Below are 15,629 nucleotides of genomic sequence, written 5' to 3'. Positions count from 1 at the left end.
GCACACACGCACATAGAGTTTATTATTGATTGGATTTTGATTATTACTGCTGTTTTTTAAAATCTTTTTTTATCCTTCGTTCCTTCTGCATTTGTTGAAGGTAAACACCTTCAACATGGCGATAGTACACGAAATCGCAGTTATTTTCACAGTTCTAGAATATTTTAATAGAAAACTGTGACCTTTCTCTAATACTACAGAAAAAAATATCTATAAAGTTAGTGAAAAGGAAATATTTAGATAATTGACATACATCGATATGTATTTCATTTCAGATGACTTTTGTAAAGAAGTTAGTATAAAAATATATTCTATAAATCTTAGTGACTCAGTTACTTTAGGAATTCTGTCTTCCCGATATAGTATCCGATTTTTTTTATTTAATGTTTAATTTTGATAAGACTATCAGAATTATACTACTACTGTATATTGGTTATTAAAAGCCGTTACTTTATATGTTACTCGAATAACTGTACTCTGATGCATTTTTTAACGATTGCTTTGCTTTTAAATAGAACAAATTCTATGGAAATATTTATTCTCTTAAAATATTTTCTCTATTATTGAAACCATAGTAATATGTAGAAGCAGGCGGAATAGTTTTAACAAAAGAGAATGTGTCCACCATTTTATTTTGCACACTCGTTTATGTCCGGTCTAATGAGAATCGATTGGCTCCAGGTATTCTAGTCACCCGAGTTATAAATTTTCTTATTTATAGGAAATCTCAGTGTAATTACTCTGCATATTAGAAGTAGCAGTCTAATTACTCTCAAATCATGCCCTGCTGTCTTGAAAAGGAAGGACATACTGGACAATGTTACATATATACAAAATAATTGGATGGTCACAATTGGAACGTTTGTTCATATGTCTACTCGAGCGGGGCTGAACTGGGACTGTCCAACATCTGTTTTGGCTTAACATAATTACTAGAAAACTGTTGGGACGGTGATATGGCCAAACAACAGCTGTTTTTACGTTTGCATTTCACTAGCTAAATGTCTTTTATGATTTTGGTGCAAACCACGAATTATAAATTTAACTTTGTTTTGGTAAACATCGAATATATGTATTATATATGTCTTCAGTTTGTAAGATACTTGATAGTGTACTCCAGTTGGGTCGTTTTATCAATAGAAACGATTTTTGATTTCTCTTTTTTTATTGTCATTAGCTAACTGATCGATCGTTTGTTTAATCAGTCAAGTTGGCTCGTCACAGTCCTTTCGTTTGTAGTGGGTTCTCATCTACCCCTCTTCTGTCCTCACAGAAGTTGAGGACACGCTATCGATCAGGTCGCAGACTGACAAATGAGCTCTGACGAACTACTTGATAGATCCGACAGTTGACTAGTTAATTGACTGATACAAATAAAAAGGAGTGAAATGCATCTAGTCTAGTGTGTGTGTGTGATTTTGTTGGCAAAATGACCCTTCCAAAGTATATAGTGTGTGCGTGTGTTTGAAGTCTTGTTATAAATCATTTAAATAACTCTCATGTATTAAGGGTAATATTTCATACAGGTAACAAAATGATAGTTTTGATTTAGAAATCAATAAATTAGGATTCATAGTTCCAGTGATTTTTAAAGATAGATAAGTAAATGAAATTTTAAAATCTGCAGCTGCAAAAGAATAAAAGGAGAGTATATTTTTCAGTTTAATATCACTATCTGGTCCTTTGGTGCCAGAATCCACTTTGTTACAATCATCATGACCAGGTCTCCTGTCTAAGGACAGATTCCTTCCACTAGTTTTGGTGTCTTTGAGAAAGATCATAGGTGCTATTTTTGCACTCTCACTAAGCAATAATTTCTTTTCTCAATATTAGTACTACAGCTGCTTGCTTTCTTACACCTGTTTGATCAGAGCATGAAAACTAATTTTGTAAGGCTTCCCAACAAATTTACCTTTTTTAATGTATCGTCAATTGACAGCTAGTAATTGTTCACAAACACACACATTTCATTACTTAAGAAATGTTTATTTTATTTCAATATTTACTGGTTATAACCATTGATAAATTTATATTGGCTAAATATAAATTGATAAATTTACACATTGCTAACTACTCTAGTGCTTTCTCTCTGGCTACCCATTGTTGCCTTATTTATTTTTTATCAAACTAAATCAGCAACCTTCTTTATTTCTCGGTGTCTACATTTATCCATTTTCACTTAGCTTTAAGTGGGTGTTTTCCTCTTTTATCTAATATCATTTTGTTGATGCCTCTGGAACTAGCTTTATTTTACCCCCCCCCCCCCAACTGCTATGCAACTCTTTTCAAATGGTTTCGTTTATTATAATCAACCCTTAACTCCCTACAACTGTAGAATTGATCACCATGGATGATCAAGTGATAATGTCTTATTTTGCACCAAAGTAAAATAAATTCTTGTACTGAAATATGTATGCAAAGTTCTTTATTTATTTAACATGAAAAATGTATAAAATCATTTTAAAATCTATTCTATAAATATTGGTTTTTGTTTTGTTTTTGTATGCATTTTTAACTAAATTTAATTTTGTTTTTCTCTTTCATTTTTCAGAACTGGTCATCTTGATGAAATGTCTCTCTGTAACCATATTTGTCTCTAGTCTTGTTATTTCAATACAAACATCCTTATAAAAGTGATTCAATGTCTAATCCAGCTCTGGGGAATACAACTAATGGTGCTTCAGCTAGTGGAAGCGGTGCTGCATCTTTGAGTTTAACCAATCCTTTGGCATTTCTCCCTGTGGCTGCTGAAGGGCGCATGAATCTTGCTGCTCTTCAACAGAAAGATCCTTACATCACCGCCATAGTTGATACAGCAAAGCAAGTAGCACTATATCTATTTAGTGCAAAGGAAAATGAATGGGAAAGAACTGCTATAGAAGGAACTTTATTTGTTTACAGACGATCTGCCTCTCCTGATAATGGATTTATGATCTTAAATCGACTTGGCCCCAATAATCTAATTGAACCGATAACAAAAGACTTAGAATTTCAACTTCATGATCCATTTTTGCTTTATCGAACTGCAAAAGCTATCTGTGGAATTTGGTTCTATGATAAAGATGAATGTGCTCGTGTGGGTCAGCTTATGAATAGTCTTGTCCAGTTAGCCATTACAAACCATCATGCTAAAACCCAGAACTGTACTAGACAAAGGCGTGCCTCGGAAAGTGATTCCTTAGACGATCGTTCATCTGATGTAAAGAAGGAACCATCAATTCCTGTGCCTATTGTGACAACTGCTACTCCACAAATTGTGACTACTTCTGCTGCATCAATGCCTGCCAATAGACCTGTCGGTATTTTACAGTTGCTTACTAAAGCTCAGCATGAATATGATAAATCTAAAGATATAAAGAAAAGACCTGAGCCAGTAACTCTTACTGATAACCCTGGCAAAGCAGCTGCAAGCTCCACTTCGTTGATTCGACCCACTCCTCTGTGTATTGGCAACTCGTCTCAAAATTCCGACAATGAAATTGATGCTTACAGTAGTGTGACTCTGCCTGGAAGAGAAATTTCCTCTCAAATTTGCCTTGAAAAACTCTTTTCCAGTAACGATGTTGGGAAAAATACTTCCAAAGTAGCTAACCAAAGTCCATTGTCAAATATTTCTAATAGGGATAATGAAATCCCTTCTAACCAAATGCCTTCTATAATGAAGCAACTGGGGTCCACTGTTTCTCTGGTAGAAGACATTGAACGTCAACAACGAGGTGAAGCTGTACCATCAAGGACTCATGTTTTGTCATCTCCAACGACTGCTCAAGATGTAACAAGTGGTGTTGACATGCTGAGAAATATCTACCAAAACAGTTCCAATCTTACAACATCAACAATTTTGAACCAGAATACAGGTTTCCAGCAATTACATTCTGTTGTTACTTCTTCAGCTCTTACTAACTCACATTCTTCAGATCAAGGATTTGCCTTGTCTCAATCTCCAAAGGAAGCTATTTCAAACTTAGGCCACATGAATGCAAATAACCCACAACAGATGCCTCTTCCAGAGGCTACACACACACTTTTGTCTCCCATTGGGAAAAATGCACCAGGCAATGCTGCACTCAATGACTCAATGGCCAACTTGCTTGTAGCTAGGTTAGATCACTCAGCTAACTCAGGATTGATCCATAACCCTTCCCCTGCTGCAACTAAAACTGGATCACAGAGTCTTTTGACTCCTGCTGATCTTGAAACAATTCCATCAGGGCCACATAGCTCAGGAACTGGTCCAACTAACCTGGATATTTTATTGTCACCTATGGCTTTTGTTTCACCCCAAGCAAAATCGGCAACAACACTGACAAATTCATGTAATTCTGGTGATGTGGCCGATGTTTCACATACTTCACTTGTACCTTTGACCAAAGAGCAATTACAACAAGCTTTATTATATCTTTTAAGAAATGATGCAAATTTCCTGGCTAAGATCCATGAAGCTTACCTCTCAACTTTGAACAATGAGGCTTCTAACCTTTGAAAATATTTCTGTGATAGCTTCTTTTCCAATGATCTATTGTGTCTTTCACAAGCATATCACATCAGCTTGGCTCCTTTTTATTATTTTTTTAATAGAAGAACACTTACACTTCTTGGATTCTATTTTATTTCCATCCTTTGGCTTTTTTCAGAGTTTCAAATTTCTCTTTATATGCATAGATGTTTGTGAGTGTCTTTGTTAAATATTAACAGGACAGTTGTAATTACAATGAAAATTATGAACTTCTTTTGATGTAAAAAATAGCATGAAAATTATAATTTTTGGAAAGAGTACATTTAATTGGCGCTCTTACAATTATGAAACCCACTTGTGAACTGATAATGATTATCTTACGTGTTTGTTTATTGTCTCCACAAAGAATTGTTGATAGCCTGTGTAATCTGCAATTACGATGATATATATATTTGTTGGAATTGTACTTGCTTGGCAAGTAAATTGATATGAGATCAGGTGATGAAGTTGAAGCAGTTATATTATGGAGGAGTTATGTTAACCATTTACAAACACAAAAACTATTTTCACATATTCACTTTCATTAATCTTTTATTTCTAAATTATCTCATGTAATTTTTTTTTTTGACCCTTTATTGTATATAGAATTATTAAGAAATAGGCAAATACGAATGTAATAGTTCTTGTGGGTTTTTTTTAAATGGTTAACATAACTTGAAGATGTGAATGTGTGTGCCTGAGCGTGTATGTGTGAGGCTATGGGTCAGGGAATAATAATAAAATAACTAAAAAACGGGTTGTTTCTACCATATTTTTAAACCATGAAATATTAGAATAGTGACTGAATATTCTATTGATGTTACCTGAACGTATGCCATCTTTAGCCCCAAATCTGGTGTTCAAATTAAACATGGTTTCTATTTGGTGCCTAATGATGTCTTTATTCTTGCATTGTTTTGTAAACTTACTCTCAAATTATCATTTAATATGCAAATGTCAAATATAATTACATGAATAATTACTTTTCCTTATGAAACAATATAGTCATGTGTAAGCAATACTACCATTAGAAATAAACATTCTGAATGACAGCACTATACAAGACATGGCTGTGTAGTAAGAAGCTTGATTCCCAACCAGGTTCAGTCCCACTGTGTAGCACCTTGGGCAGGTGTTTTCTACTATAACCTCAGGCTGACCAAAGCCTTATGAGTGAATTTGGTGGACAGAAACTGAAAAAAGCCTTGTGTGTGTGTATGTATCATCATTGTCATCGTTTAACATCCGCTTCCCATGCTAGCATGGGTTGGACGATTTGACTGAGGACTGTCGAACCAGATGGCTACACCAGGCTCCAATCTGATTTGGCAGAGTTTCTACAGCTGGATGACCTTCCTAATGCCAACCACTCTGAGAGTGTGGTGGGTGCTTTTTACGTGCCACAGACACGAAGGCCAGTCAGGCGGTACTGGCATCGGCCACGCTCAAAATAGTGTATTTTACATGCCACCTGCACAGGAGCCAATCCAGCGGCACTGGCAACAACCTCACTCGAATGTCTTTTCATGTGCCACCAGCACAAGTGCCAGGAAGGCGACGCTGGTAACAATCCCGCTCAAATGGTACTATTTACGTGCCGTGCAGGCATAGCTTTGTTGTAAGAAGCTTGCTTCCCAGCCACATCGTTCAGTCCTACTGTGTGACATCTTGGGCAAGTGTCTTCTACTACACCCTCAGGCCAACCAAAGCCTTGTGAGCAGATTTGGTAGACAAAATCCGAAGAAAAAAACTCTTCATGTATATATATATATATGTGTGTGTGTGCCTTTGTGACTGTGTTTGTTCCCTCACCACCAGGCTTAAAAAAAAGTACCGGGGTCGATTTGTTTAGCTAAAAACTCTTCAAGGTGGTGCCCCACCATGGTCACAGTCTAATGACTGAAACAGATAAAAGATAAGAGATGAACATAACATTTACATTATTAAGGTTATTTCTTAGAGTTAAATAGATTTCATGAATAGGTTCAGTGATGGAAGTGTATATCTTGATTAGTACATTGGGGTAGTTTTGGTAAAAATGGAAGTCTTAAAATTTGTAAGTTTGTAACACTAATATTCATATAATAATGTTTAGATGTCACTGTAATTTTAAGTTAATTCGGGGGGTGGGCGGTTCATTGAGCATCTTTCAAGACATTTTATTGTTTGTTACAGCCTGTATCAACTAGCACATACGTGGCAACAAAGAAAATTAATGAGAAATTTCTCACTTTTGTCCGTTCATTTGGAGCAAACATCATCATCATTTAACATCTGTTTTCTGTGCTGGACGGCTTGACAGGAACTGGTAATGCCAGGGGCCGCACCAGGTTCCATAGTCTGTTTTGGCTTGGTTTCTGCAACTGGATGCCCTTCCTAATGCCAACCACTTTACAAAGTGGTGTTGGATGCTTTTTTTATGTGGTACCATCACCCACAATCAATGCTTTTTACATGGTACCTTGGTTTTAGGATCTCAGTTTTGTTGTGGTGGGTGGGTCTTCTGGCATGGTTTCTGTGGTTGGGATGCCATTTCTATTACAAACCTTTTCACAGTGTGTACTGGATGTGTTTTAACATAGCATCACTGTGAAAGTTTCTAACTCTTCATATTATATATATTGCTTTGTTATAAAAAAAAAAGCCTGTGTTTTGCAGATGCCATTTTTTCCTGATTCAATATTACTGATTCCTTATCAGGTTTGCAGTTTCATCTGATGATTCTAGCAAAACATCATGTAACAATTCAGAGTTCCTTGTACAAAGTGTCAATAAGAAAATGGTAACAGACTGAAAATCTCCAAAATTTCATCATCATCATTTAACGTCCGTTTTCCATGCTGACATGGGTTAAATGGTAAGCCAGAGAGCAAACTAAGCTCCATTCTGTTTTGGCTTGGTTTCTATGGCTGGATGTCCTTTCTAATGCCAATCTCTTTACAGAGTACTGGATACCTTTTACGTACCACTGGCATGGGTGCCTCTTACTTATCACCGACGAGTGCCTTTCATGTGTCACTGTAACTGACCATGAACAAAGTTTCACTTAGCTTGACATGTCTTTTCAAGCACAGCAATTCGCCAGAAGTCTCAGTCACTTGTCATCACCTCTGTGAGACTCAATATCCAAAATTCCAATGTTCTTAAAAGCACAGACAGTAGTCATTAGTAGTCTTCAAAATCTCAGAGGAAGATCCTGACTTTGTTAGACTGAAATGTACTCAAGACTCCTAATCCACTCTTAACTGCCTTATTGATCATCTTTTCTTTTATTTTTGCTACATAAGCTCTAAGATGATAATCACTAATGAGAGTCAAGGAACTTAAGATGACTACAAGTAATGTCCCCCTCTATTCCACTTGTACTCCCTCCACTGTTCCCTGTGGGTAGCTCCCAGTGCATATCCAACACAATCTGTGTCTTTCTCTCTCTCTCTCTGACTGTCTCTCTATCTTTCCTTCCTTCTTTCTTTTCCTACTGGGGTAGCCAAGTATCTCCTCTCTGTATCCCTCTGTTATATTCTGCCACAAAACCACTTCCCTTGGTTCCACTCCCTCTCCTAAGTTACTTGGTGACCCTGCTGGTTCTGGTGCCACATAAAATTCACTCAGTACACTCTGTAAAGTGATTGGCATAGTCTATTTTGACTTGGTTTCTACAGCTGGATGTCCCTCCAACAACTATAATAAAACCACTGTCATAAATGATATCAGAATAGGTGATAATATTCAGGTCTGAAGGCTTTCAAACATTGGAATTGTGGAGCTTTTCTTCAATTTAAGCTTTGATGTAGTTAGGGTATTTGGCTCACGGTTGTAAGGTCATAAGTTCGATTCCCAGTGGTGCATTGTATCCTTGAGCAAAACACTTTATTTCACATTGCTCCAATTCTCTCAGCTGGCAAAAATGAGTTGTATTTGTAATTCAAAAGATCACCCTGGTCACATTGTCATGCTGAATCTCCCTGAGAACTATGTTAAATGTATGCATGTCTGTGAAGTACTCAGCCACTTAAACGTTCAGCTCTGAAGCAGGCTTTTGAATTGATTGAAGCAACTGGAACACTCAGTGTAACCGGCGGAGTATCAGTAAAAAAAGTAAGCTTTGACGATACTTTATTAGTTTCAAACAATATCCTTACTTTGGGATGTTTTCCAGTATTGTCATTCTATAAATATCAAATATATCTGTACAGTATAGTAACTTTAGATAGAATATGAACAGTGAGGAATTGAGATTCCTGGAGTTCTTTGAATCAAGTGATCTGAGATGCTACATAAACTTCAGGAAACCACCCAGACACCTGAATACTTACCTTCTAATCAGGTGAGTACTGAAGCCAGAAAAATTTTATTCTTACCAGGAAGCAAGATAGATGGATTATTGTAAATGCTAAATATTTCCCCAGTGAAGAATGTACAATCCAACATAGATTAGTGGTTAGAACAATGAATAAGAACTATTTCAACACAAACCCAAAAGATTGACACTTATAGCATGGAGGAGGAGATAGAGGCTTGTAACATAGAGCAAGACTGACAGTTTTTATGGGACAGTTTCCTAGGTGTGACAGACCAGACTTGTGACTGGTGCAACATCCCAACCAAATGCAAGGTAATGTAGTGGTAGAACAATATTGTTGAGAGCACCATAATAGCAAAAGAGACATGTGGAAGGCCTGAAAGAAAGAGGGCAGTAGAGAAAAATACCAAATAGCTAAAAATGAAGCAATGGGGGGAGACAGAAAAGAAGTCTATACATGTTCAGTGACATGAACATCAGAGTGATGAAGTGTTCTGCTTTGCTTGACAGTGTACCAGAGAAAATTGAGATGTTCTTGGGGAGAAGTATGTATGCGGTTCTTCAATGAATAACATACAAATTTCTCTCTAAGAACGTTGAAGAACAGAAAGGCAGCTAGTCTGGGCGAAATCCCACCTGAAGTTTGGAAAATGGAAATACAATGACATTCTTCTTCGATGTTGTGTACCATCAAAACCATATAGAGAAATGGAGTAAGAGATGCATCCTTCCATTTCCAAAGAAGGGAGATCTCGGTGTCACCAAAATTTACCGGGAAGTACTCTCACTGCCATATCTGCCAAAGTTTACAATGCCATGCTACTCAATCATAACCAGCTGGAGATTTAAAAAAATCTTGAACTAAGAATATAAGCAAATTCTTCTATGTTACTGTTGTGTGGAAAAAAGAGCAAAGAAGGCTCCTGACAGACTATTTCACAGTTTATTGGTCACTCTTCAGAGAATACATACCCAACACAAGGTCAACTGCTATATAATACTGTTGTAAATTAGGCTAGCACATTAGTGGATAGCCTAATTTGTGTATTTTCGTCCTTTTGACACCTCATCAAAAATTAAACTATTTTATGTACAACACATTGTAACTCAGAATAACTGAAATATATTTAAATATCAAAAAGCTTCACTGTGGGTCAACTAAGAATATAAACACGATCTTTCTGTGTTATTGATATGTGGGAAAACTGGCAGGATGCTATCATTCATGTCAGATTTATGTGAAGTGAGCAAAATGAAAAATGAAGTGAAGGCAGTGAAATATTTACAGAATACTCAGCCAGTTGTAATTTAACTAAAAAAAAAAAAGACCTACTATATGTTGTAAATAGACATACATACAATATATATGGTGCATCTCAGTTCATTTAAATGAAGTTGTTAAACTCTCAGAATGCTCAGTTTCTACTTAAAATTTCATAATAGCTACAATCAGTGTTTGTGTGAACTTAAATAAAAATGTTTCATATAAATATCCAAGTAGTAAGTAAAGACAATGTAACTACGATTCCAGTGGATTTGACAAGGAGTGAGCAAAACAAAATGAAGATGAGATTCATGCTTCTATATGTAACCAAAAGGTCTCTCATACTGAGGCATGGAAATAACTCTAAAGTGCTATGCCTTAGGTTATTTAAGATAAGAAAGCTTTACTACTACTCAGGATACATTTATATAATGAATAGATACACATGTTCATATACAATTGTCCCTCGTTTTACATTTTTATCTGTTTTGGTGATTTATAGAACCAATCGATTGTGTAAGCTGAAGAACAACTCTGTGTGTGTGTGTGTGTGTGTAATTTTTACTAGAAAAACTGAGCTAATGACTTCGAAGTTTCAGTTTGCTTGCCAACATGAGACTATAATTTATTTTTGTTCTTTCTGGTTTTTCTTAGGTAGGTAAATATGTATGAGAACTAGGTGTGATGTAGGTAGTCAGGGAAAATAGAGAATAATAGGGGAAAAGTGTTTGTAGGATATGGGTTGAAAAATATAGTTAATGTGGTTAGAATTGAGCTGGTTTGGTAGTGGAATTTTATTATTTACGGTCCAGTCAGATGTGAAAGTAAAGGTGTAAACAGATATATAATATTCTAGGTATGATAAATGTGTGACTAATCGAGATGCATTGTATATAAAGTTGGTCTTTGTGCCTTGTCAGGGTTTACAAAAGCATGTTTCTAGATAATGCAGTTCGATGTCACACAGTAGAAGTACGAGTTGGTGTTAGTAATTTGCTTTTTCCAGTATTTCTAAACTGGGAATTTCAGAAAGGTTTGGATTGGAAAGATGGTACTATAAAATATTGGGATTTTTAGTCAGTTTATTATATGGCGATTTATAATATAAACACAGACAAAAGCATGCATGTAACTGCATATGGTTACTTATACATTCAGGTAATTGCTTAAAGATGATGCATATTTCTTTAGAGATATGTGTCTATAAGGAAATATAAATAGAATAATGAAGTCAAGCCAAACATACCACACACAGATTTCAACAACGAAATTTATGCATTGACGAGAAATAAAGCTGCTACTTCAAGCATGATGGCCAACAGTAGTACATCTACACACACAAATCAGTTGCAAATTGGTCACTCCTTGGTCAATTCTGATTTAGCAGAGTTATGACCCGAGGACATTTCATCCGTTACCATCCCAGATTTTATTTTTTGAGCAATCTAATCTTGACTACATTATCCAAAAAAAAAAAAAAAAAAAGATGGTAAGCTGTATTTTAAGGGAGATTTGGGCTTTAAAAGACCAGAGGTAGTCACAGCCGGAACCATTAATATAAAGACGGATGTTTTCATACAAATACCACACATGAACAAAGATCAGATCAGTTATTTTTTAACTGAAGTCTAAACTATGAGATATCCATAATATCATACACCCAACAATAAATAAATAAATAAAAACATGTAACTAGAGGCTTGGGGGCCACTGAAATGCTATACTTTACCATCGTTGCTAAGACTGGTCTTCCTCTTCACAACCAAAAAATATTTCACCCCACATATTGACTCTCAACAAAACGCTGCTCTCATATGTTACTGGTTTGCTGCTACACATACACATATTCTAGACCACTTAAAAAAATACCACCCATCTGAATGGGTCCAATTTGCCCACCAATACACTCTAACATGCTGTCACGGCTCTGCTTTTTGTAGCCTCTGATCCTTGGAGCTGGCTAGTCTCATGTCACCTCTCGATTCATTCATCTATCCTCCTCTTGTTACACATACTGTGTCCAGCCCAGGCTCCATTTTACTCAGACTTTGCTTCCCAGGGCAAGGATTATACACTTCAGCGTATACACCTGGACACACACAATTAAAAACAACTCAACCGCACATACGCTTATCACTCATACACACATCCCAAATGTATAAATACAGTTACAAAAGGTTGGAGACAACGTGCCGGATCTGGAGTAACAAGAGCACTTTATTAATGAGGTCGCGATGGCAACGAAAGGACAAATCAATTGATTAATTGATAATTCCAACAAATAATCAAGCTGTCAATTAGAAATGATCAATTACTTGGCTAGTCTTTACTATAAGGGACGTGTTTCTCCACATGTCCGCCATTTGCTGAGATCAAGATGATTTTCAAAATATTTGAAGGATTTTTTTTAGTCTCTCCAGTTCAACATCCTGTTCGTTGTTTTTATCGACGTCAATAGGTTGAAAGGTAAAAAAAAAGAAATTTGATGTTGGCAGACATGAACTCATAGCGCAAAGAGTTGCAACAAATACTGCAGGGTTTTCTTTCCAATGCTCTAACAATTCTACTAATTGCCGCCCGCAAAAATAAAACTTTTTTTTTTAAGAAAAAAAAAGATGAATTTATTCATTGAATTCCCATATGCAACATAAGGTAAAATAAGATTTGTGTTTTAGCTTTGGTTTAGTTTATTTTTCTTTTGGGAAAGAAGGAAAAGGTAATAAAAATAGCAACAGATTTACTAAGTATTTCAGTATGTGGAAGAGTTACTTCTGCTGTAAACGTTATTTTGAATGCAGTTCCCAGCTATTTGAAACTATTTATTTTTGAGGTGAGTAAACTACTTTACCAAAAGGTCTGTTCATAAAACAGTTAATTCTGCTATTTCTAACATAGACATATCATTACCCACTAAAATAGACATTAATGTTCAATGATTATGAAATTAGAATATAGAGGTCATGAAAACATTCTTTATCATAAATGAAAATCAGTCACTGAAATTTATCATTCACCACTTAGTTTATATATAAGGCGATTTGGGCAAAGGTATTTCACTGAAATGTTACGTTAACATTACGGAAAAAATTATTCTAAAAAGTTCCCTTCGACATTCATTGCCTACCTCAAATATTACTAACATACACATGCATATTCATGAATGTGAGAGCTTTTATATGGCTTACTTTTTCAATTCTGGGGAAAAAAATTTGGCAGTGTATGCAGAGAGTGGCTGTAGATAATTGAAAGGAAACTGTCAATGCTGATATTTTCTATACACCGTATTCTGCTATAGTTTCAGGTACTTTTTATCTGCAACCATTCTTGTCTGTTCATGAACAAATTGATGCTAGCACAATACCAGAAAATATTGCTTTTGAATCACAGGATGGCAAAATGTCAGATGATGAACAATCCAGAAGATATAACTTGCCTATATGCTATGACATTGCTGTACTGATACATGGTAGTGATGAAGAAACTCGTCAAACTGGTAGAATATTGATAAGCAAGTTCCGATCAGAAAACAATCAGTGGAATCTTCAAGTCCAATCTGCTCACTTGCAGTATATTTGAAATAATCAAAAGCCTTACATGCAGGCCTGCATGACGATCTGGTATATGCAATCATTGCAGGACAGACAGTTCAACAATCTTGTTTAAAAGAAAATGAATTCATTTTGATATCGGCAATGCAAATCAACAAGATGAAATTAAATATGAGCATCTAAATCATATTTGAGACTTTTCAAATTCCCTATTCAGCAAAGAGAGGCAGTGGGGAATCCTTCTGTAGAATTTTACATGCCCAATGAATGACAAATAATTTTTGATCCAAACAACGCAAAAAATACCCTTCAAATAACTCAATTAACTAAACTCACTCCTTACTTTAATGAAACCCCAAAGAATCAGAAACGGAAAATCTCACATGCAGCAATTTCCCTTAACATATGTAGTAATCATCGAATAAGACTTGCGAAGAAGGAAAATACAATCAAAATTAATATTTGAGACCATCAAAGGAGTATACAATGTCTATCTGTTGTTGGAAGAACTCTTGTATTTGAGATTATTGCTTCATCACAGAACTGGAGCTGCAAGTTTTCGTGATTTGCTTACAGTCGACAATGTAATCCGCAGAAAATTTTAAACATGTGTGCCAAGTACTGAATCTCTTTGAGAATGATTGAGAATAGCAAATGTGCATAATGAAACAGTAGTAATTCAATCTGCTGACCAGCTCAGAAATTTATTCGTTGCAGTTCTCATTTCTCATTTCTTTACTGCCTACAAGGGGCTACACACAGAGGGGAGAAACAAGGATAGACAAACGGATTAAGTTGATTATATCGACCCCAGTGCATAACTGGTACTTATTTAATCGACCCCGAAAGGATGAAAGGCAAAGTCGACCTCGGCGGAATTTGAACTCAGAACGCGGCAGACGAAATACCGCTAAGCATTTCGCCCTGTGTGCTAACGTTTCTGCCAAGCTCACCACAGTTATCATTTCTGCTCTCTTTCTCCACTTCTAAATTTCACAACCTTATTAGAAACTTTTTACATCACATAAGAGAAATATCGACCATAGAAAAGGATGGGGGAAAAGCTGCCATTAATGACATGTTCTATGAACCGGATAACCAAACCATTGGATATGAGCTTTCAACAGTTGGTTATGGTTTGCTAGCTACTGACCACCACCAACAAAATGTACCTGTTAAACCAAATGAAATAGATCCTTCAGCTGAAGTCTATTACAATGATCACATAAATATACTCTGCTGTACTGGGTGAATGGGTATTTGTTTAGCTGCGTGTTGTCCAATAATAAACCAACTATGAATGTTGTTGAAATTACATTTTTTTAATGATGTAAATTACAATATTTACATAGTTACGTGATAGTTAGCCAGTCCTGTAATGTAGTGTCTTAGAACTGGAGCAGTTGTAATGAAAATACCAACAGAAGGGGATTAGTTCTGCGTGAGAGGCAGGAATAATGCTTGCCCACTCTAGTTGAAGAATTCCTTTTAACTCAGGGATGAACTTCATCCAAGAAAAACTTGTTGATGGGCTTGTTGTTTGTGCTTCCAAAATTCGCCGCTCTCTGATTTGTCCACACGCATTGTGCTTATATAACTAGAAAAGTGCGGGAACTCCTGGAACACTTTAAGACACTCTCTAATTTGGGGTGATATTCCAGCAAGTTGATGACCAATAACTAGGACGTGTGGTCTGGGTCTTGCTACTAAAGTTGTGAGGTTTTCATTCTAAGCCTCATTACAATTCTGAATACAAGCAGAGGATCACTTTTGAGTCAATCAATAGAAAAAAAATTGACAACAATGAGGGTGGCCTGATATTTAATGATGCACCTGGAAAAACAGGCAAAACTTTTCTGTTGAATTTGTTACTGTTCTATGTTCACAAAAATGGCCGATGAATGCTACAGCTTCATCAAGCATTGCAATAACACTTTTGAAGCTCGGATGGACTACCCATTCTCTCTTCATTTTCCCCAGTTTAGTGAGAAACCAGTTATATATTTCCTCATGATGCAG

At 36.0% G+C, this 15,629-nt stretch overlaps 1 protein-coding gene across 10 annotated transcripts in view; it reads left to right on the top strand.

Annotated features, from left to right (window-relative positions):
- LOC106884031 (mRNA-decapping enzyme 1A) overlaps nt 1-5,388 on the top strand; it is a 39,370-nt gene extending 33,982 nt beyond the window's left edge. For 8 of the 10 annotated variants that reach the window (XM_014935230.3, XM_052972764.2, XM_052972767.2 and 5 more), the window contains one exon: nt 2,552-5,388. In XM_014935230.3, the coding sequence (XP_014790716.1) occupies nt 2,642-4,483 (1,842 nt within the window). In that variant the 5' untranslated portion in view covers nt 2,552-2,641 and the 3' untranslated portion in view covers nt 4,484-5,388. Of the gene's footprint in view, nt 1-2; nt 293-413; nt 682-2,551 lie in introns of those variants that run through there. The other 2 variants (XM_014935232.3, XM_052972766.2) reach the window with 2 other exon arrangements.
- The last annotated feature ends 10,241 nt before the right edge of the window (nt 5,389-15,629 follow it).

This window comes from Octopus bimaculoides, chromosome 14, assembly GCF_046866305.1.
Source record: "Octopus bimaculoides isolate indiv1 chromosome 14, ASM4686630v1, whole genome shotgun sequence".
In the NCBI taxonomy this organism is placed as follows: Eukaryota; Metazoa; Mollusca; class Cephalopoda; order Octopoda; family Octopodidae; genus Octopus; species Octopus bimaculoides.
The sequence above is the reverse complement of the archived record's forward strand: the minus strand, read 5'-3'. Positions and strand labels throughout refer to the sequence as shown.